At 45.0% G+C, this 24,718-nt stretch overlaps 1 protein-coding gene across 1 annotated transcript in view; it reads right to left on the bottom strand.

Annotated features, from left to right (window-relative positions):
• Window positions 1-4,137: 4,137 nt before the first annotated feature.
• LOC115796401 (NLR family CARD domain-containing protein 3-like) overlaps window positions 4,138-24,718 on the bottom strand; it is a gene marked incomplete at its 5' end in the record, with an annotated part of 33,566 nt that continues 12,985 nt past the window's right edge. The window contains 2 exons of the mRNA XM_030752806.1: window positions 4,138-4,739; window positions 4,915-4,961. Of these exons, the coding sequence (XP_030608666.1) occupies window positions 4,216-4,739; window positions 4,915-4,961 (571 nt within the window). The remainder of the gene's footprint in view (window positions 4,740-4,914; window positions 4,962-24,718) is intronic.

The raw sequence follows: 24,718 nt of genomic DNA, 5'->3' as shown, positions 1-24,718 counted from the left end.
TCATTGCAACTCAATTTGCCCCCTTCATCTAAACCCTCCGGTATTCAAAGAATGTGCTGAGGTGAAGACATCATCTGCACTGAGAACACACACACAAATATCAAACAATATTTCCCGAGGACCAACTTACAGATTTTTCTTTTTCTAGGAACTCCTTTTGACTTCATCTTGAATTATGTTTTAAATTAGGGTTCTTGTGAGGTGTCAAAGCTTCAGGTTGATCAGCTGAGTGTCCTGCAGTCTCTCAGACCTGTTACACAGATGTGTTTCTAATAATCAGATTATCTGTTTCTGAAATTCCTTTATCTCCTCAGAGGCTCAGCTGTTATTTCATCCTCTCTAATCTATTCTCACCACTCCTCTACCTCACTCACACCTACTACATTTATATTTTCACTTAAATCTATTTATTTTAGGCTCAGTTTGTGTCCAAGCTATATTATTATCATTACTATTTTGTTATTATTTATTATTCATACTATTGTTGTTATTATAGCTATTTTATTTAATTCTCTCTTAATTTTCTCTTCTTTCCTTTTCTCCCAAATATTTTAACGTTTATTTCCCCTTATTCTTCCAAGTTTAGGATTCATCCTTACCCATTCTCTTAGGCTTTTTAATTTTGTTCGACTCTTTTTCTAGCTAATGTTACTTATATTATTAGTTTTAATCAATCCAATTATTCTATCAGAGGTTTTTCACTTTTAAATGGGTTATTCTTTTATTCAAATGTATTTAAACTGTTTCTGTTTTCCCCTTTTGGTCTCTAATTTAACACTTCTAGCCCCTCCAGATTATCTACTTTTAAACTTTTTACACTCTTCAATATTAACTTTAAACCTCAATGATTAATTTTCCTAGTTTGCACTTATTTCCCACAATTTTATGCAAACTTTTCATTCACCAATTGTATAGAAAAGCAGACAAGCTCTGCTTTTAATATACACACCAACAGATGTATGCTGCTGCAGGCTGAGGCCTTGCAGCCCGCAGCAGGTCCATCTTCACAGATCACTCCTCCACTACACTGACCACCAGTTCATGAACACATCTATTAATTTATTTGATCTACACTCTGATTATTTCCCAGTTATTTTATTGTTACCATTACATAATGTTATCTATTATTCTACTACAGCTGTTAGAGATTTTATTTATTTCTTCACTATCTTCTAGTTTTCCCCAAGTATTTCCTCCCTTATTTTTACCAATTTCTCCCAATTGTGTCACTTGTTCTCACTGACCTATTTTAAACTTCTAATTCTAATCTACTTCTTTTCAACTTTTCTTTTGACCAACATCAAATTTAACATTGTTTGAATGACTTACTGGCTCCGTCAGGAGCTTTGTTTTGTTCACAGGACTATTTTTATTTGAGCTCCTCCCGATTATCCAGTCTTTAACCTATTACTGGTTACAAAGTTACTATTAACCCCAATTCATAAATTCCTTATTCACATATACACAACTTCTTTTCTCTTAGAGCAGAGAGAGAACTGCCCAGCGACAGCTCTCTCTCTCTCTCTCTCTCTCTCTCTCTCTCCCAAACTCCCTTCCTGCTCCCACACACACACATCCCAGGCTCTCCCACACACACACACACACATACCAGGCAGGCAGACACACACACACACAGGTCCGCAGCCAAGGCCTTTGCAGCTTGCAGCAGCCTCTCTCCTCCTTCTCCCACAGCAGGTTATATTCTTGAAGCACAATTTACAGCAATTAACAAGGATAAATGAATTATACTTTTCAAAAGCAGATTTTACAGCAGGGAATAACTACAAGCCCAGGCAATATGTACAAAACATTACTTAAACACAACTTAACCAAGTGGCACCACTCATCCAGTGCCTGACGTCATAATCTCCCAGTCGGACCTCGATGTCTTATTATCAAAGGTTTCCCCCTTGAGAGCTACCCCTAAGAGCTTATCTCGATCCGCCCCTGGTTGTCGACCCCGACCGTGGACCCCCGCTCGTCAGAGCCCGAACCTTTAGCGGATTCTGATGAAACGTGCGGTAACCGCCGTGCGACTTTCTGCTAGCTTCCTTTTTTTCATACAGTGAATCCTCCAGGCCGAATCTTCAGTGCATTGTTACCGCAAAGGTCTCAAAATATTAATCATGGGACCCCCAATAGCTTACTTCCGATACACGACCTGGGCAGTATCGCCCGCGGCAGATAGCAGCCTGAGCTCGTCCGGCCCAAGATAAAGGTTTGGACCGGATAATTCTCAGCGGTAAATCTCCGCGAGGACCTATCACTTTATTCTCTTCAGCGCTTCTCAATAAATACCACAGAACAGATACGACAAGACGAACAGACAAGACAAACACCATTCACAGCTGCGATCTCACTCACAACACGCATTCATTCCACTCCAGAGTTCAGCAAAGCAAGAAAAACCCCAAACACAACACCTGCTCAATCCAGGAGTCTCCTTTTATCCAGATTAGACCATTTTAGCTCAAAATAGCCAAAAAACCCTTAAATTTTACAAATTCTTTATCCAGAGCAAGACAGCTGTTTTATTTTGAAAGTGTAACCAGGAACTTGGGCGGAAGTCTCAGTCACCCGGACAACACCATTGTTGCAGAAAACTGCTTTACTTACTTTTGCGCGCTTTTGGTGTTCTCCGTAGCAACGTGAGGCTCCGTCCAAACCCTAGGTACCTCTCCAGCTGTTCTTATCTCGGAGTCCTGCCGCGGTCGCCAAGATGTCGGGTTTTTTTTGCGGCTCTCTCCCCCTGTTGCTCTTACCAGGCGGAGGGGAGACTAATGGGAGCAAATGCACCTTGAGAAAAGCTCCACACTTCACAGAAACTCACTGGAGATGAGCAGGTTTCGTTTCCAGGATTTATTGAAGCACAAAGTTAAACAAAGTTCGAGATAGCAAAAAGTTAAACAAAATACAAGATAGCAAAAGTTAAACAAAATGCAAGAAAGCAAAAAGCCTCCCGAGAGTGAGCGCCTTGGTGCTGTTATAAGGTGGTAGAAAAGCAAAGAAATAAACGTCCAGAGTTTAACAGAATATAAAAACAGAAGCCCTCTCGGGAGTGAGAGCCTGCAGCCGCTGCAAACACGGGTGAGAGGAAGAGCAAAGAAGAGCGCTCCCTCCCAAGTTTGCCATGCCCTTATATAGCCCAATCTCACACCTCCTGCAGCTGTTATCAGGGGAGGGGACATATTAAGATGCTCCTTTAAGCAACAGTTCTATGAATTGATCTCAGGGGGGCTAGAAAAAACCCATCTTTCCCACGTTCCGAAGTCCAGGTGTGCCTCCTCCCCTCCCCTCGGGATTCACTCCGGCTACTCGCCCCTCCCCTCGGGAGAAGCTGGGTCAAAAGTGCACTGGGTAAAAGGTGAAGCTCCTCACAAAGGTGGGGGCTAGCATTACTTAATGGAAAAATCCCAGGTTGCCTGCAGAGCAGGCCTTTTCCACCTACCTATGCAGTGCTCCAGTGTGTGAGTGACAATATAGGTGACAAATAATACATAATGTGACCATTAATTAGAGTGTGTGATTAATATATATATAACAATACATGATATAAAAATATTGATATAAAATACTGATGTCATCAAGATAAAAATACACGACAGGTGTGGCTCATGTGGGGGACAGACACAAAAGAGTGGGAGAGAGACATTGTTCAGTCTGAAGTGAGTGAGTGACTTGGAGTGGTGTGTGTGGGGATGTATTCTGTCTGATGGATGAACATAGTCTGCAGTAAAATAAATGTCAGGATGAACTCTGGCTGCTCACCAAACTTGTGTTCATTGGACAATAATGTGTGAACGTCTCTGAGCAGTTTGTAAATTGATGTTTTGGGTCAGTGCAGCTCAGTGATTCCTCTCTGATATCACAGTTTGTCTCATCTGCAGCAAACGAACTGCAGCTGACATGAACTGAATCATCTGAGCTGAACTGAGCTTCAGAGAAACACAACATCCTGATATTCACTGTGAAGCTTTGAGTGGAAAAAGACAGAAAAACAACATGTGGATCCTGGAATAATGGCAGCTTCCATCTTTAAAGGACTGAAGAGGAAGAAGTTTACAAGGAATCATTGAGAACAGTTTCAAACATCAACTGATTGAATCCATGAATCTGAAAACGTGTTTGTGAGTGAAAGAGACAGACATGTACAGACTGAACTATCTGTTCAACAGTCAGAGTTTCTCTGACAGGAGGACACTCTTTACACTAAACTCAGGACAGAGACACTGAGGCTCTATCCCAGAGTCTAAATCCAGGATAAAGAGGTTCAGTGAATGTGGTGTTGTAGGTGTGGAGGTGGATCAGGGTGTCAGAGGAGACTCTGTAGAAGGACAGAGTGCCAGCAGGACAGTCCACATACACTGCTACTCTGTTAGACACAGAGGAGGAGGAGGAGATAGAGGATGTTCTTCTGTTGTTGTGCCAAACAGAGTAACCATGATCAGAGCAGTACAGACTCCAGGACTGATCATTCCCTCCAAGCACACAGTCATCTCTGTTTCCTTTCCTGCTGATTCTTCTGTAACTCACTCCTATTTGAACCTCTCCTCTCCACTCGACCTCCCAGTAACAGCAACCAGTCAGACCATCTCTACACAGCAGCTGAGGCCGATCAAATCTGTCTGGATGATCAGGATATGACTGAACCTCCTCCACATGTGTCACCTTCCTGTTGTTTTCAGACAGTTGTATTTTTGTGTTCACTGTGTTTGTGTCGATTGTGAGTTGACAGGAATCTGATGGAGAGAACAAACACAATCCAGCTGCAGTTATTGATCCATCATCTGTTCATTGATTGACACTTTGATGATGACTCCTGACATCAGAGATGTGAATGAGTGATGTGACAGTTTGAAGATGGTTGAATGTGTGCTGCTTTGTTTTCATCAATCACATTAAAAACACACTTACACTTCCTCAGACCTGGGATCAGCCATCGGACTCCAGCAGGCTCCACCCTGAAAGGAGGAGGGGGGTCAGAGTCTCTGTCAGCATGCACACATGGCCATTACATCGCTCTCAGACACACACTGTTAGACACTGATAAAGGAACAGTCCAACATTTTCACATGCTCTTCAATCCATTTGTTGATCAAATTGGTGAAAATTTAAACTGATCCTGGATCTGTCAGGTTTTTCAAGCAGTTGTTGGGTTGACTGTCACAGCAATAAATCCATACAGTCAAAGTATGGCTGCACTGTTAGTGATCAGTGCACTGATGATAACATGAGCTTTTCACATGGAGAGAACATTGTGTGATCTTGCAGCTCTTCTCAGTTATTACTTTAACAGAGGTTCTGCTTCAGAAGACAGATGTGGGATTTTCCTGCTGCTGCCTGGAATCTTTTATAGAGCTCTGAGGAAGAGATCCCCTCAATATGACTATGAAATTAGCTGATTCATATTTTCAGGACAGATACAGGTCATCTACCAATCAGAAGGTTGGTGGTTTGATCCCTGGCTGCTCCTGTCTACATGTCAAAGTATCCTCGGGTAAGATACTGAATCTTTCTCCTGATGTGTTCAATGTTAGATGGAAAACACTGAGATGTAGCAGAACATGCTAGTATGAATGAAGACATGTTGTACTGAGGTGTCTGTTGCTCTGTATGGTTTTTATCACTCAGAGTAATTAGATGTGAAGGCCAGGATCAGAGACCTCCTCATTTCCATATTAGTGTTGGACAGATGAAACTAATATACATCTCACTTCCTCTGGGACTGGCATCAGCCACTGCTATAGGTGAAGACACATGTAATTGGAAGTAGATGTTATGAACATGTGCAACAGAAAAACAGGATGTTCATTGCTATATAAACGGGTGCCTTCTGTGCATCAGGGAGAAGACAAGTGGCCGTCTGTCCCAAACACAGCTGGGAGTGTTCAGCAGAGAGTTTCTTCAATACATCTGTACAGCATCGATCTCAAGACACAACAGTATAAAACGCTTTGAGGGCACAAGCAAAGTAGAAAAGTGCCATCTAAGAACTCGTCCATTTACAAAGACATTATTCCCTCCGTGCTTCCTGTCTCATTGTTGTCTGCACCTGGATCTTGTTTTCCCCAGCTGTGTCTACTTCCCTGATTGCCCTTGTGTGTATTTATATTGTTGTCTTCTCCTCAGTTTTTGTATCACTGTTTGTTGTTTCCTCTGTTTGTGTGTTCTGGACTTTGTTCCAGGAAACATTTAAAACTCAGTTTCAAATTAACCCGAGTTGATGATCAGCTGATCAGAGGTGGTTCAGTCAACTTTGAGTTTGTTCACCCTGAGTTAATCACACATGTGATTGAGGAAAGAAAGCCATCATCAGTGGAGTTCTGATCACTAGTGATGGTATAATAAGGCCCCGTGAATGTGTCGAATCTTTCCGGCCAAATGTTTCACCAAAAGCCTGATCACACGACGCCCCGTTTAGCAGCTCATTTAGGAGTGCTGACACCTGCTGGTCATTTGATGTACAGCAGTCCTGCTGTGTCATTGGCTGGCAGATCTTTTAGCATAATTATGCAATTCTGTCAAAATCTGCATTGGAGGTTTTGTAAAGCCAGACTAAATAAATCTATGCTGATTGTGGTGTATTAATAAAATAAGATTAAGATTAAGATAGTGTTTATTTGTCACATGCACAGTTATACACAGTACAATGCACAGTGAAATGTATTTTGTACCTGCAACCATATATACACACACATATAAATAAGAAGAATAAAAATAAAAAAAAAGTAATTCACACTATACACTATACTCTATATACTATACACTATACACACTTTTATAAATTATAATATTTACATTGTGCAATAATGGTCCAGTTAGGGCTCAGAGTTGAGCAGACGGATGGCTTGTGGGTAAAAACTCTTCTTCAATCTTTCAGTCTTAGCCCTCAGGCAGCGGTAACGCCGGCCTGATGGGAGCAGGGAGAAGAGAGAGTGTCCGGGGTGGCTGCGCTGTTTTAGGATCTTCATGGCCCTCAGCCTGCACTGCTTTTTGTAAATGTCCTGCAGGTTGGGGAGGGTGGTTCTGATGGTCCGTTCAGCTGAACGAACCACCCTTTTTAGGGCCATGAAGTCCTGCTTGGTGCAGTTTCCCATCCAGGTGGTGATGCTCCCACGCATGATGCTCTCGATGGTGCAGGTGTAAAAGTTCCTGAGCACCTTGAGTGGGAGCTTGAAGTCTCTCAGCCGCCTGAGGAGGTAGAGACGCTGTCTGGCCTTCTTCACAGTGATGTTTATGTGATGAGTCCAGGACAGGTCCTGTGAGATGGTCACTCCCAGGTATTTGAAAGTGTCCACTCTTTCCGCCTCAGCACCACTGATGACAAGTGGATGGTAGTCCCTCTGCTGCTTCCTGCTGAAGTCCACGATCAGTTCCTTTGTTTTGCTGACGTTGAGCAGGAGGTGGTTCTCCTGGCACCAGTTCTCCAGGCGGGAGACCTCTCTCCTGTAGGCTGTCTCCTCATTGTGAGAGATTAGTCCCACAACAGCAGTGTCGTCAGCAAACTTGATGATGACGTTGGACTCTGACGTGGCCTCGCAGTCATGGGTGTACAGTGAGTACAGCAGAGGGCTGAGCACACAGCCTTGGGGGGATCCAGTGTTGAGGGTGAGGGAGGATGAGGTGAGGTGACCCACTCGTACCACCTGTGGTCTGCTGGTCAGGAAGCTGTGAACCCACCTGCACAGGAATGGGCCCAGGCCCAGGTCCAGCAGCTTAGAGACCAGCCTGGAGGGAACTATGGTGTTGAATGCTGAGCTGTAACCTACAAACAGCACTCTCACATAGTTCCCCTTACCAGTGTCTATGTGTGAAAGGGTCTTGTGGAGGAGGAAGGATATGGCGTCATCTGTGGATCTGTCTGGCCGGTATGCAAACTGTAGTGGGTCGAGGGTGGTGGGCAGTGAGGAGGTGATGAATGTCTTGATGAGTCTCTCAAAACACTTCATCACCACAGAGGTGAGCGCTATGGGCCTGAAGTCATTGGGGCTGCTGGGGTGTGGTTTCTTTGGGACAGGGACTATGATGGACTTTTTAAAGCAGGTGGGAATCACACACAGTTTCAGTGAGAGGTTGAATATCAGTGTAAACACAGGTGCCAGCTGGTCAGCGCAGGTCTTAAGGACACGTCCACTAATACCGTCTGGTCCAGCCGCTTTCCTGGTGTTTACACGTCTAAACGCCCTCCTCACGTCGCGCTCCATCACAGTGAGTGTCTCTGCCCCTCCGGCCGGGAGCGCAGCGGGCTGTCGGCTTCCCGACTCAAAGCGCGCAAAGAAGATGTTGAGTTCATCAGCCAGAGAAGCGTCGGCACTCACCGGGTGTGTGTGTGGTGCTTTGTAGTCCGTGATGGTGCGTAGTCCCTGCCACAGTCCCCTGGAGTCAGACTGTTGTAGTTGCTGTTCCAGTCTGCGGCCGTAGCGATGTTTAGCCTCTTTCACCGCTCTGCGGACGTTGTATGATGCAACCTTGTAGTCCTCCATGTTCCCAGAGGCGAGGCCGGAGTTGTAGGCAACGGTGCGGGACCTCAGGGCGTCGCGGACAGATTTATCCACCCACGGCTTCTGGTTGGGAAAAGTCCTGATGGTCCTCCTAAGTGAAGTGTCTTCAACAACTTTCTCAATAAATCCCACAACAGTTTCCGTAAACTCCTCGATGTCTCCGCCCGCGCTGCTGCGAAACATGTCCCAGTCGGTTGAATCCAACGCACCCTGCAGAGCGGCCTCTGTTTGATCAGACCACCGTGTCACTTCTCTCACAGCAGGGGGTTCCTGCCTGAGCCGTTGTTTGTATTTCGGCATGAGAAAGACAGAGGTGTGGTCAGACTTCCCAAAAGGCGGAAGAGGCTTTGCTTTGTAGCCATCTTTGAATGTAGAGTAGCAGTGGTCTAGGGTCCTCTCTCCTCTGGTGGGGCAGTCGATGTGTTGAATCAATTCCGGTATCAGCTTTTTCAAGTTTGCACTGTTAAAGTCCCCGGCTACGATGAGAGCCGCATCACGCTGGTTAGCCTGATAGGTGGAAATAGCCTCATGTAGCTCGGATAGTGCAGTGTTTGTGTCCGCCTGAGGTGGAATATAGACGGCGCTGAAGATGACCGAAGTGAACTCGCGGGGCAGGTAGTGGGGACGGCATTTCAGGGTTAGGAGCTCCAGGTTAGGTGAACATGATTGTTTCAGAAGGACAACATTCCTACTGTCACACCAGTTGTTATTAATCATTAGGCACACACCTCCTCCTCTTGATTTTCCAGACTCACTCGTTCTGTCCGTGCGATGAACACTGAAGAACTCCGACGGCTGTACGGCGTGGTCCGGTATGAGGGGGGTCAGCCATGTCTCCGTGAGACAGATGATGTTGCAGTCCCTTATGTCCCTCTGAAACTGTATCCTGGCCCTGAGTTCGTCCAGCTTGTTATCCAGTGACTGGACATTAGCCAACAGGATGCTCGGCAGTGGCGTTTGGTGCGCTCTGCGCCTCAGCCTCTCTCTTACGCCGGCTCTTTTCCCTTGGGGCCTTGTCCGTGACCTGGGTCCTTTGTTTGAGCTGGCCCACTGGAAACGCAGTATTTCCTGAGGCCAAGTCGGGTCGGGAGAAAAAGGTGTCAGAATACAGCCAGAGTGCTGTATTCTGATATTAAAAAGAGTCTGTCTGTCATACGTGATATGACACAGAGCAGGCGGAATTATAAAGTCCAAAATTAGAGCTAAACCTAATATAAACAAACAAAGCGTAGGAGCAGGTACGACGGCTGCCGACCTCACCGGCGCCATCTTGAATAAATATAAGATAAAGCTTTAATGATCCCAAGCCTTGGACATTTGCATATTACATTTGCATATACAGCAGCTAATCATAGACAGAATAAAAGTTTGATATAAAATATATTTGTTTTATGATTTCTGCTGCCATCACTCATATACAACATGAATTTTCAAATGAAGCTGGAATACCAATTTTATCTTTGATTTTTTAATCTAATTATTCAGATACAACCTGGCAGAGACAAAAACTGAGGAACAGATCAGACACAGTTCACTGATGGACCTGTGATATTAGTGACCCAGACAGAAACAGACCCAGGGGCAGATCAGCCCTCATAAATATTTTTAATAAAAACTGTTTCTGCAGCAGTTTATGACCATTTTATGTTAGAATAATTAGTCAGCAAAAATTTAATCTGTTGGACTAAAGAAGCTTCATTTTTATAGAGAAAATTTCATCATTTATGTCATTGAAACGCTCAATGACATTTACAGAAAAATTCTGCTTTATATTCCCAATTTAACCTTTTCTAATCTGATCCAAGATCAGCTTCACTGATGGATGAGCAGCAGAGATGTTTCACTGAGTTACTCTTAAAGGTCAGAGTTCAGTAATAACATATAACTGAAAAAAATGTAGGGCAGCTTTCCAAGACTTTAATAAATGTAAAATTGTTATAAACTCTAAATATTTCAGCACAGTTTTGGGAGGATGAACCATTTTAAACTAGAAAAAGCATTTCCTGAAGAAAATGCACTGTGAATTCTGCAAGCTGAAAGATTGTAGCTGAAATGCTAAGAAATGCTTCAAAGAGCTGAAACTTTATTTGCTGAATGAGCTTCAACAGCTGAACTGCTGAACAGCTGAATAGCTGAAAGGCTTGGCTTTATTTTAAAGCCTAAATGGTGTCTCTAGAAGAGAAACAAGAGGAGGAAGAAGAAGAAGAAGTTTCTCCACAAAGTGCCCAGGTGGGCCTTTGCCTTAAGACGCAGTTCTTCGTAATTCAAGAGAATATCGTCTGTGTGTGATTAGGAACTAACGGAGCGCAGTGGTGATTTTTACACGTGGGGTGTGAATGAAGCACGCTTTCGTTAAACTGTGGGTGACGTTCAGATAAGCTGGGTACTTCATCTGGGCTAGGATCAAACTGCTGACTGTCAGGGTGGAGGTGACGTGGGAAAGCACGTGACAGAGACTCAGAGATAAGCAAAATATAGTCAAAGTGAACTTTAAGCTGCAGTTTGAGTGAAAGGTTTCGAGTGCGTGCAGCCATAGACATACACACTTAGACCGCCGCCATACTGGATGTGGCAAAATCGGCAAACATAACATGACAGAGATGCTGTGCTCTGGTGCTGCGTGGCGTTGTTGGAACCATTTTACAGTCAAAATGGGATCACGTGGTTTTACCTTTCACAGGTAAGACTGAAGAATTGATTTGGCCATTCTAGCATTTTGAAAACAGGATTTTCAGATGCTGCAGTGACACTATGGAGTCCTGCGGTGCACCTCCAAACAATGAAGTCAATCTACATTGGGCCGAACTAACTACTCTGATACAAATACAGACTGATTAAGGTCAAATCAGACCTGTTTGCTGCTGAGTATTTTTGCATTTGTGCTTCTTGGCCCTTGTTTTTGTGTAGTAGTAATAATAGGAGCATTTAATTTATGAAGCACTTTACAAAAATTGGATACAGCGCTTTTTTTGTTGTTTTACCTTTTAACCATAATTTTTTATTGTATGAAATAACATATTGATTTATAATTTTAGTATACAGTTTTACTGTTAAAAGAAAATAAAGTAGATCAGTTTGTATTGCAGTTTCTTATTTTAATTTTTTTTAATTTCATTTTTTTTCCTTAAAGATCGTCATTAATACTTAAATTGATAAAAATCGGTGAATATAAAAATGCCTTTTTAAATTCATAAACCTGCAGATGTTATATCTACATGTCAGGATCTGGTTATTGTAGACGTTTATCATCGCAGTAACAGTGTTACAAACATCAGTAGCTGTAAAGACTCATAAAAACATTAGAAATACAAATATGCTGCACCCTATAACATACGTGGATTTAACATTTTTAATTATCAGAGGGAGTTAAGGAAGTATTTTGTGCCTGGCAGTTTCCCAGTGTTTATTAGTGCATATTTGAATGTGTGAATGAAACGCACTAACTAAATAACTTTGTAGAAAGGCGCTTTATGAAGTTCAGTCCATTCACTTGGATTAGTTTATATCACAGATCTGCCACATCCAATACGGTGGACGCGCTGACGTGTCACAGCAACAGGCCGCCTGCTCAGTGCGGCTGCTTATCTATGTCTTTGGGTGCAAAGAGATGTTTTAGCAGAGCGGCTCTGAGGCGTGTGACCAGGCCTTACCAGCAGGCTGATTTTCCATGATTTTTTTTCTCTCCAGTGCAGTGGAACTAGGAATGTGCAAATATTCACCCTCTAATTTCAGTGACTGAGAAGTGAGGAGTATTTCCTTCCAATTGCAGTTGGTCTTTGTTTCTTCCTGAAATTTCTCCCTTCTGCAGTACACTCGGCATGTGAGATATAGATTATTAATGATGAAAACAAAAAGTGCAAACAAACATGGATTCCCTCCTCTGTGGGCAGATGTTTAGACTGTGGCCACAGTAACTTCAACCTATAAATCACTGACAGGACAACCTGTCTGTTACTCACCTGTCACACCTTTTCTCTTTTCTTTTAATTCATTACTTTTTGTGCTAATCCAATAATTAGTAAGAATAATGTTTGACACCATGTGAAAACCACTGTGCTAGGCCAGGAAGTCCAGGAATTCTGGACTGGAATATCGGAAAATATTTGTGACAATTCAGAGATTTAAATTCAGTGCTTGTCATGTGTTTCTATTGCACACATTCTATTATTTAACTTGGAATATCTGAATTACTTCACTTATGGCTCAGATTCAATAAAGCAAAATAAAACTGACTAAACCTTTGGGTTTTTTCTCTTGTAGTATCAGAGGATTTGAGTTTTGGAGGCACGTACACGGGAAAAGAACCCATGGGTTCCCATGTGGAGCATGCGGCCCGTCCCGGGCAGCCGCCCTGGCCTCAGGTAACGAGTGTTCAGTCTTCTAGGCGAGCTCGTGGCATGGCGCTATAAATGAGTTTTAATTATTGGATCAAGATGTTGAAGGAATTGATTATTGCAGATTTGTGAAAATACAAGGTTTATTGTGGAGGTTGCAGTATTCTGATCAGGGAAAGAAAGTGAAGAAGTCTCAGAGGAGTGTGCCTCCCATTGTTTAGGCAGGAGTGGGGGTCGCATAACTGAGAGAGCTCTGGTCAGAACTTGGGAAAAACAACTCCTTATTTGGCAGGGGGCCAGAATCATAAAATAATGGGGGCACGCATAGACACTTTGAGATTGCCGTGCGCTTACTGAGAGGTGACACCTTAACCGTGGTAAGGGATATTATTTTGCAATCTCCAAGCATGCTTTTATTATTCTGCATTATTTTTGATCTCATGTATTATGTGTGTTGATTAATAAATCTTTAATAACGAAGTTAGAAGTCTGACCTTTCCTTTTCTTTATAAATGAACTCGGGGGGACACTGAAACAAAGGGAGCACGTGTCCAATAATTTGGGGGCTCGTGCGGGATAAAGAAAGGAGAGGAACGACAGAATTGGACAGGTCTGTTTTACTCAGATGAACCCGGAAAACAACTGATCTGACCCTGCGCCGAGAGATTAAAGGTAGGCAGAAACCTGTTTGATCGAATTTCTGCTGATTGAGTATTGTAAAATAGTGGTCAGATCACGTTTAACTCCCGTGTTTCTAAATTTAAAAAGGATTAATAATGCAGAATCCCGGGAAATATTGTGTTATTTAACGAATGGTTTTAGTATAAAGGAAAAAGTGAAATAAGGATTAGAAATAGTTTTGCCTAGCAGGTGGTCGAGCCAACCGATTTCCAGACGTGGATTCAATCCACGCGGTCGGACCGGTGGGAGACTAGGTGAAATTCCTGGGAAAATTGAGGCAGTCCCGAAGATTAAAATAAGAAATAGTTTTTGCTTAGCGAGTGGTGTTCGCCAGCCGACCCAGACGTGGTTCGGTCTAACGCGATTTGAAAATCGGTTAGCACTAGGTGTTTAATTCCTGGAGAGATTGAAGCGGCTCCGAATAGTAAAAATAAGGGTGAAAGTCCTAGAAAATTATTGATAATCATTCTCAGCATATTAAAATAATAGTGCATTTCGGAATGATTATTAATAAAAATCTCTAGCATATTAAAATAAGGGTGGAAGGCCCGAGGTTTAATTGATAAAAGGACCTCAAGCATCATAAAAAGTAAACCATTCGAGGGAAAATTGTTTGTTATAACATGTATTGGGAAGAGTGAATGCGCGCGACCGTGGTATGATTGCTGGTGCACGAGCGTGGAATCAACAGCAAGATCGCAGCGAAAGGGCGATCGTGGCCTGTTGAAAGACGTCTCGGGAGCCAGATGCGTTAAAAAGAAAAAAGAAAAAAAGGAAAAACGTAGGAGAAGACGTCGAGAGTAAAATTTTTAACTGTGCAAAGAACACAGGAGAACCAGCGGACTTGGGCACGGTTGGCCGCTCAAAACAGGAAGTGAACTCCTCAATAGACAAAGCAAAGTGATTCTCAGAGGCGGAAGTCTCTGAGGGTGGGTGCTGAAGGAGGAGTCACGAAGGGGACTTACATAATCACACACACACTCATCCACACACACATACAGTACACATGCATTGGTGGAGAACTCAGAAAAGCAGAGGAATATAAAATAAGCAGTAAAATAAAATAAAGTAAAAATAAAAAAATTAAAATAGAATAAAATAAAATAAACAATATATAAAATAAACAAATACATAAAATAATAAATAAAATTTACATTAGAGTAACTGAAAATAAATTAAAGACCTAGAAGGAAAGCAGGATAAAATGGAGAAAGAGTGGAAAACGGTCAATGAGCAAATTGAGGAATTGGTAACGGTAATGAAAAAACAGAAAGAGACCACAAAGGATAAAAAGAGGGTTGAAAAACGAGTGAGGGAACAGGTGAGTATAGCCCTCAAAACAGGAGGTTTCAGTGGCACTGAGAGATCTCCCCTGAAAGAGGCAATCAATGATGAGCTGGGTCGTCGTTGTGAGAGGTTGAAAGCAGCGCGCAATGCAGAAGAGACAGAGGGGCTCACTCTCTGGGAAAAAAGGGCACGGAAAAGAACATATGAGGATGCTGTGGAAGGCTGGAGAAAGCTTTATGACATCTACGCCTGTTGTATGTGCCTCGACCACCGAATGAAGAGAGAAATTGAAAATAAAGATTTAAAAGAGATGGAGAATGGAACTCCATCGGCACCATCAGCAGAGGATCTTGACAGCTCTCCCAAGGAAAAGGAGGAGAGAGAGAGAAATTCAGGTAATTATCCCGTAATTAACATAACTGGAGGACAGGTGGAACTCCATGGGGTAGATCATCCACCACCCTATAAGGCACCGAAAAAACGAAAATGGATAGGAAATGGGGGAGTCCAAGGTGGAAAGGAGACGGAAGATGACCAGTTCCTGTTTGGAGGAGGCTGTCTAACAGAGGGAGACTCTCCGATGGAGCGGAGACAGATAAAGAAAGGTAAGGAAAAGGAGAAAAGAAAGGACCCCAAGAGGGAAAGGGGTAAAAGACAAATTAAATTACAGGCTGAAATAGATGGAGAGGTGGACTCTGAGAGCGAACACTCTCAGCATTCACCAGGACACTTAGAATCAGGGTCAGAAGCCTCAGAGGACGAGGGTCTCTGCAGACAACAGTGTGAAATGTGGGAGCGAATGGAACAATGTTACATTGAAATGCAGGAGAACCTGCAGGAGATAAGAGAACAACTGAAGAATAGGGAGGAGGACCCTGAAGAGGAATATCAGGTTGGTATTGGCGCAGAAACATCCGAAACAGGGGGACCGTCCATGAGGACCCGAAGCAAAACGTTGCCCACACAAATGCCATTATTAGCTAGAATAAAAGGAGGTCCCCTGCAATATAAACCCTTTGGTTTAGGGGATATTCAAACATTGGCTGATCAGCTACCTCCCCCATCTGAAGGAGGAGCTAAATTTTTACATGCGCTAGATCGCCTTACACAAGGCTACGTAGTTGCAGTGGGTGATTTTAGGGCTGTGGCAGCACGACGGATGTCGAGAAGGGACCTTAAAGAGGTCCAAGAATTGGCCCAAATGGAGAATGACCCAGACGACACTCCCCTACAGAGGAGTTGCCTTGGGTGCAGCTATGAGGGAAGTTTTCCCTAGGGATGTAGCTCCAGCCATCCCTAAACTCACGTGGGACACATCTGAGGCCCCTAGGGTTTATTTGGATAAGGCTAAAGACTCCTGGCTCCAAGAGACAGGTGTGCATCCCTATAAAGAAGGAGCGAACAAAGAGTGGTTCAGGAAGGCGGTACTGGAGGGAATGCCAAAGGAAATTAAGAGACTGATGCAAGAGAATCCTGATATACCAGGGTGTGAGGACACCAAATGGGAAAGACAGTACATCATATGCAGCGACACAAAGACACAAAAGATGAAGAATCCAGTAAGGTGAAGGATTTACAGGCCCAATTGTTGAAACTCCAACTCGGCAAAGTAAGACAGGAAGCGACTGAGGTGAAGAAAAATAGTAAACAAACCACAAAACAAATGGTGGTTTGCATGACAAACCCAGAGGAACCTAAATGGCCGGATTTGGGTCCGGATTCGGATCCTGCCGGTCATCGGTTATCATTCCCACAGAGGGAATCCACAGCGTGGGTGGGGGGCTCCGAGGGGGAGACTTTTGAGACCGTTTGGCGGACCAGGGGGACCACCTCGTACATTAGCCTGTTTTCTGTGTGGTCAGATGGATCACTGGGCCAAGAATTGCCCTAGGAACAGACAAGGACCAGCAAGCCGTGGGAGAGCGCGTGGCAACCCTCGCCCAAATACATGGGCACCACCACAACGCCCAGGAGGGTGGACAGCGCCTAATGTACAGGCAGTACCCGATCATCAGTTTGCACCAGGAGTGCAGTACCAGGCCTCAGGGGGCCAATACCCCCTGTGTGAGGACACCTGGGGTTTGGATCCAGGACAGTATTGACACACCCCACAGGGAGGCCACGGAGAAGAGGGAACGGCAGAACCACTTCTCCCAGTGATGGTGGCAGGCAAGACGATGCCATTTTTGGTTGACACAGGAGCAACCCATTCCACAATAAGACAATTACCTGGACTGACACCATTATCGGACAAGACAGTCGACGTGGTCGGCTTCTCTGGGGTGCCACAAACTCTGCCCATGACGAAACCACTTAACACGGTGGTGGCTAAACAGACAGTGTATCACTCATTTGTAGTGGCCAAACATGTACCAGTGAATCTCCTGGGGAGAGATTTATTGATGAAGTTGGGAGCATTGATTCTGTGCAATACAGATGGACTGACAATTACCCTACCTGATGGGCAAACAAGGATGTGTGATTATCAGCTCTCCAGCGGGAAACACCAACTATTGATGCAACCCCTGGCCACACAGACACACACCGCTGATATTTACTGGGCTTTGTTGAAACCAGAAACGCCAACACAGGCAGGCATATTGACTTTGTTCCGTAGGTGGGAACCCTGGATCGCTGGATTGGGACCATATGTCTCTCCGCCTGACCCTCCCCATGTCACGTTGTTTTATGACAGAGATGACACAGATTGGTATAAAGATGCTTTTGCCGAGCTGGAGGGTCAACAATGGGAGGTAGCAGTTTCTGATTTGTATGTGGCTCCAGAGGGAGTCGCAGCGGCGGTTATTCTCACCTCTGATCAGCAAAATTGGTATATGATGGCGGAGACATCTGCTCCACATGTCTCGCTAGCATTACATTCAGGGCACACGGCCAAAGAATTAGGGCCCATGATGAAACGCGCAGGGGGCCTGACAGATTGGGTCCCGACACAGATCCCCGGACTCACGTACTCTCCAAGTACCAAAATGTATCGAATTTATGTGCGTGTAAACAATCAGGCTAACTTGGAACACGTCACGCTCGACCGCGAACATGGCCGAGAACATTCTGATCACGAGCAGGCAGAAGTTATAATTGCCAGGCTACCTCGTACTCTGTGGTCAACCGGACCAGCGGATGCGGGACATTGTCAGTGGTTACCCCCTATTACATTCCAAGTTCAAAAGGTCCATCTCATTTGGATTCCCCAGTACCCTCACAAACCTGCGGCTGAAGTTGGTATCACGGATACCATTCATGGACTCTTGAAGACGGGAGTCCTTGAACCTTCACAGTCCAAGTGGAACACCCCAATTCTCCCTGTGGAGAAGGTGGGGACCGGTAAGTACCGGATGGCTCATGATTTGCGGGCCATAAACAAAATTGTGGTAACTCCCACCCTACCGGTGCCGAATCCCTACACCGCTCTTTCATCGCTTCTTCCTACACAAAAATGGTTTTCTTGCATAGACTTGGCAAATGCATTCTTCTGCCTTCCTCTGGCAGACAGTTGTAGAGACATGTTCTCTTTTACGTTCCAGGGGCGACAACTCCGGTACACACGAGTCCCGCAGGGATTCATTTTGTCACCAGGACTCTTCAATCAGGCCCTGAAAGAAGCCTTATCGGGCTGCGAACTTCCACCCAACTGTACATGGATTCAGTACGTGGATGACATTCTCATTGCAGCCACAACAGCGGCAGATTGTCTCCAGGCCACATATGATGTGCTCTGGCGGTTACATGCCCGCGGCTTTAAGGCTAGCAAAGATAAACTACAAATAGCCCGTCCCACTGTCAAATTTTTGGGGCGCCTCATTAACAGACAGGGAGCCGGTATGTCTCCAAATCACAGGCAAACCATTTTGCAACATCCAAAACCCACCACAGTGAAACAAATGTTATCATTTTTGGGTCTTGCAGGGTTCAGCAGAAGCTATGTACCAGAGTTTGTGGGATTGACTAATCACCTTCGAGAAATGGTGAGAGAAAAGGGCATGAGAAATCTCACAGCCCCACTACAGTGGACAGTTCCAGCAGAAGAGGCATTCACAAAACTGAAACAATCTTTAGCAGGAGCAGCGGATCTGGCTCGGCCAGATTACGCGCTTCCCTTTTTCTTGGATGTTTCTGTACAGGACAACGTGGTTAACGGTGTCCTGTATCAGAAACAAAGGGGGAAAAGGTGTATTTTAATGTATTTAAGCGTGATGCTGGACCCATTAGAAAGAAGGCACCCGGTCTGTACACAACATGCAGCAGGAATAGCAAAACGTATTCAAAAAACAGCACACATAGTGATGGGACACCAGTTGGTGGTCCTGACAACACACAGAGTGGTAGCATTTGTGAATTCACAGATTTTCACATTGGCTCCGCTGAGACAAGGGAGATTGAGTAAGATCTTGGAGGCCCCGAATCTGGTGTTTACACACCAAGGGATCAATGTGGCTGACCAGATCTCAGGTGGGGAACCACATGACTGCCAAGAGAAGGTCTTGGAAGACCTAAAAATCAGACCAGACCTAGCCAGCGAACCGATAGAGGGCGCTGAAAATTGGTACACAGATGGATGCTGCTATAAAGACAAACAGGGAGACCTCCAAGCAGGGTATGCAGTAGTTAGGGAGACAGAGGCAGGTTACCAGGTCGTGAGAGCAGAGAAGTTAACAGAAAGACCATCAGCTCAAAGAGCAGAGCTTCTTGCAATGATCACAGCACTGCAACATGCAAAGGACAGAGAAGTGAACATCTACACCGACTCAGCCTATGTGGCAGGAGCCGTGCATGTGGAACTCAAACAATGGGAAAGAGCGGGATATCGAACAGCCAGTATGACCCCTGTAAAACATGCAGAAGAAATGGCGATTTTGGCTCATGCCATTCAGGGACCAACCAGAGTGGCAGTCATAAAATGTAAAGGACATGACCGAGAAGGGAGTAGGGTGGCAAAAGGAAACGAGGAGGCTGATCAGCGAGCCAAAGAAGCAGCAGGATACACCCCTCAACATCAAATGATGCTGAGCCACCCACAGGTAAGTGATTTACTCCCAAGAATTGATATGGATATGATTAAAGATTGTCAAAAGAGAGCATCATTACAGGAGAAGACTGTTTGGAAACAACGAGGAGGCACCGAAACTGAAGGTGTGTGGAGAGGACCAGATGGTCGACTTATTCTTCCCCCAGAATTAACATCAAGTTTAATGGATGAAGCCCATGGGCCGGGACATGTGGGGGCACAACAAATTCTGAGAAATTTGAGCCACTGGTGGCACCCCTACCTGGTTGACATGGTGAGAAGATGGGTAAGAGACTGTGAAATTTGTGGTAAAAACAACCCAAAGCCAACTGTGAAACCACACATGGGAGCGTTCCCATTGCAGGTAAGACCAGGGGAAGAGATTGTGATTGATTACACTGACATGATTGACAGAGTTCGAGGGTATCGCTACCTCCTGGTGATGGTCGAATCAATCACAGGATGGCCCGAAGCATACCCCGCAAAAAATGAAGACAGTAAAACAGTGATTAAATGTCTGATAAATCATTACATACCACAACATGGGTTTCCGAGAAGAGTGAGATCTGACAACGGAAGGCATTTTAAAAACAGAGACCTACAGGCAGTGGAAGCGGCCTTAGGTTTAAAGCACAAATTTGGTACGGTGTATCATCCAGAATCTCAGGGCAAAGTTGAGCGCATGAACCAGAATTTAAAAACTAAATTGGCTAAAATCTGTGCACAGACCAAAATTGATTGGGTCACAGCCCTCCCAGTGGCATTGTTGCAGGTGAGGAGTTCACTAAATAAGATGACAGGGTTTACACCATTTGAACTGTTGACAGGTAGACAGTTCCCAGGCCCCATAGCAGCTATCCCCGGGGAAGAGCAACATATAACCCAGTTTCAGTATAAATCATATTTTGATGAACTTAAAGCTTTGTTGTCAGTTTTTGTCTCACAGGTGCAGGACGGAGTGACGGGAAGTCAAAAGGGGGACCCACACACAGCAGGGTGGGTCCTTTTGAAGGTCATTAAGAGAAAGTGGTCAGAGCCCAGGTGGACAGGACCCCACCAGGTGGTTGAGAGAACGTCGCATGCCGTGCGCCTACAAGGCAAAGGAGACACTTGGTACCACTGGAGTCAGTGTGCTCCAACAGAAGAACCAGAAAGAAAGGTTCAGGGAATCCAGAGTGCATTGAAAGGGTCATCTGCTGGCGACCCCAACAAGGCTCTTCCAATCACGGGGCAGAATAATCCCCAGGGAGAGCCTCTGACTGAGGTAGTCGACCCTCAGTCAGCAACGTGATCCAGACCAGCTGGCAAGGATCTGAAGAAAGAAGAGAGAAGAAGGAAGACCGAAAGAAAAGCTGACTAATAATATTTTTGTTTTTTTCTTTGTATATCTAGGTTAACCGCCATGATGAGCCAGCTGTATGGGAGGTGGAAGTGGTTAACAGTGTTGTTTGTCCTTACTGTAATATTTGTGTGGGGAATTTTGGGATTGTGTGGAAAAGGCCAAGACAGCAGGGAGAGACCCCAAACCATTGACCAAACACCAAGGGTAAGAGGTTCTAAAAGACAGGCCTCGGGGACAGGTAAGCCAAAATCACACGATACATGTTTAAACTCTTACGGGGGGTTGGAATTTAATTACATAGAAGGCACACCTCAATCATTCATTTTCGATCTTTGCGATGTGATTGACTGCGGCGGGAGATCAGTAACTTGGCGGGGTTATGACTTGTATTTGTGTGCAGCCCCAGGAGTACAAGCTGATTGTTCCAGAGGGAGTAGACCGTGTGGGCCCTTAGGATGCCTTAATAGCTTATGTCCGGATTGGGGACAGGTAATAGCATGGACGGGTCCCTTCTGGACCCCAAATTATTCTTATGGTCCCCAGGGAAAGGCGTCTCAAATAAAATTTCAGAAAATTCTGCAAGGGGGATCGAGACAGCAGAAGGTGAACCCAGTACTGTTAAGTATTGACCGAATAACTGGGGTTTTTTTTTCCTCAGCCTTATCACGATCCCAAGATCTTATACTTAATTTTAGGTGCAGATCAGACGGGGGCTGACGCACAGGGAATAATTAAAATAAATTTTATTGGCAAGGCACAAACGCAAACTTCGCAAGCAAATTCCATGATGAACAAAACCAGGACTGAGATAGAACCGGTGGTAGATTCGTGAGTCAAAGTAACCGATTATACAAAGCTCACAGCGCAAGAAGCAATAGAGCTTGCGACTGGATATGGACAAGGAAACATGTGGCTGGATTGGTTAGTATCCACAGCTCGCGAACAGAGGATGGAGGACTGTATCGCCTGCGCCTCAGCCCGCCCGCATTTATATACTGAACCCGCCCCATTATATCCGAATGACACATGGGGGTATAATTGCATGTTAGGATTGACCCGAGAAGGGACCCCCTTGAATTGTTCTACATTGGCGGCGATATTTCCCCCAATTGATAACCGAACCAAATCGGCCCCGTTTGAACCGGTCAAGGGCAATCAAACTTACACCTGTTTCAAGTTTAACTCGACAACTCGAGCCGGAAACCCAACTTCTGTTAGGACATTGTTGGGCAATATCGATTCAAATTGGTGCAGCACCACGTTAGGCGGGGATGAAATTGGAACATGGGCTAGAAGTGGGTTGTATTATTATTGTGGGGGTAGACGGCTAACTGTAAGAATTCCAAAAAACTCTGATGGAGTTTGTGCAATGGTTCGATTGGCCACCCCGCTGCTGCTATTGGGAAAAAGAGTGACCCCGCTTAAGGTAGGTTCGCGAAGCGCGGTGCAAGCATTGATCCATCGACGTCGCCGACATATTCTTAATAAACGGGATTTGGTAACTGAATTCATGGGAAATGGAAATCCAACATATCTGGATGCAATTGGTGTACCGCGGGGCGTTCCAAATGAATTTAAATTGATAGATCAAGTGGCGGCCGGCTTTGAGAATATCCCAATTATTTCAGCGTTGTTTCCAATCACTCCAAATAAAAATGTGGATCGCATAAATTATATCCACTACAATGTCTTGAGAAAGGCAAATCTAACCAGGGATGCCGTAGAGGGCCTGGCGGAACAACTAGGCCCCACGTCGTTAATGGCCGTACAAAATCGCATGGCTTTGGACATGTTGTTGGCAGAAAAAGGTGGAGTGTGCGCCATGTTCGGTGACATGTGTTGCACGTTCATACCGAATAATACGGCTCCGGATGGCTCGGTAGCTAGGGCCCTGGATGGTCTTAGGACACTGTCTAAAACTATGCATGATCATTCGGGGTTAGAGAATCCGGTGGATGAATGGTTCAATAGGGTGTTTGGGCAATGGAAGGGTTTCATTATCTCTCTGTTGATGTCATTGGCTACTTTTGCAGGAATTTTGGTCACTTGTGGATGCTGTTGTGTACCCTGCATCCGGTTCCTCTGTGTTCAGTGTATTACCAGAACTATTGAAGGGGTTAAGGGTCCACCTCCGGCATATCAGATGCCGTTGCTTGGAGTGGAGTCAGAGGAACAGGAGTGGGAGCCCGCAGAAGCATTTACAACTGATTGTGAGCTCTAGAAGAGCCCAAAGGGGGAATTGAAGGAATTGATTATTGCAGATTTGTGAAAATACAAGGTTTATTGTGGAGGTTGCAGTATTCTGATCAGGGAAAGAAAGTGAAGAAGTGTCAGAGGAGTGTGCCTCCCATTGTTTACATTAGGCAGGAGTGGGGGTCGCATAACTGAGAGAGCTCTGGTCAGAACTTGGGAAAAACAACTCCTTATTTGGCAGGGGGCCAGAATCATAAAACAATGGGGGCACGCATAGACACTTTGAGATTGCCGTGCGCTTACTGAGAGGTGACACCTTAACCGTGGTAAGGGATATTATTTTGCAATCTCCAAGCATGCTTTTATTATTCTGCATTATTTTTGATCTCATGTATTATGTGTGTTGATTAATAAATCTTTAATAACGAAGTTAGAAGTCTGACCTTTCCTTTTCTTTATAAATGAACTCGGGGGGACACTGAAACAAAGGGAGCACGTGTCCAATAATGTCATCGGTCTGCATAAATGGCAAACAGCAAAGGCTGCTAGTCTGTGTTACAGATACAGACAGAAATCTTAGCCAGTAATGAGAGACTAATACAGGAGAAATATTCTCTCTCCATGATCCCTGATAGATTCTGATTTGCTTTTATTAACGGGGCGTCTTCCTCGCATGCAAAAGTTAGTCATGGAGATCCACAGGAGGTGGGTATCTGCAAATGTATGCCGTGTCTTCTAATATTATCTTAGGGAAGCATGAGTAATGCAAATGGGACTGGTCCCAGTACAGAACCCTGTGGAACTCCATGACTAACTGTGTGGGCTGTTCTTTGTTTATTCTCTCATGTCATTACTGTTCAGGTTAAGGAAGCAGAATGTGTGCACCCCCATGGTGGTCAACATCTCAGTCCACAGTGGACACGAGGGCATCAGGGACCGGGCCCCTCTGGCCTCAGCAGTCACAGAGAGATGGTACATGGGTCCTGGTGTCCAGAGGATTGATATTTGGCGCTCTCCGTGGTACCAGCGCGGGTCTGTGGGCTGAGCATTTGGCGCGCTCCGTGGTACCAGTGCCTTTCTGTGGGCTGAACATTTGGCGCTCTCCGTGGCACCAGCTCTGTGGGCTGGTACCATGGAGAGCGCAATTGGTGCTCTCCGTGGTACCAGCGCAGTTCTGTGGGCTGAGCATTTGGCGCTCTCCGTGGTACCAGCGCGGCTCTGTGGGCTGAACATTTGGCGCTGTCCGTGGTACCGGCGCGGTTCTGTGGGCTGAGCATTTGGCGCTGTCCGTGGTACTGGCGCAGTTCTGTGGGCTGAGCATTTGGCGCTCTCCATGGTACCTCCGTGGTACCAGCGG

This window comes from Archocentrus centrarchus, chromosome 2 (assembly GCF_007364275.1).
Source record: "Archocentrus centrarchus isolate MPI-CPG fArcCen1 chromosome 2, fArcCen1, whole genome shotgun sequence".
NCBI lineage: Eukaryota > Metazoa > Chordata > Actinopteri > Cichliformes > Cichlidae > Archocentrus > Archocentrus centrarchus.
This window is presented reverse-complemented; position numbering and strand designations above follow the sequence as displayed.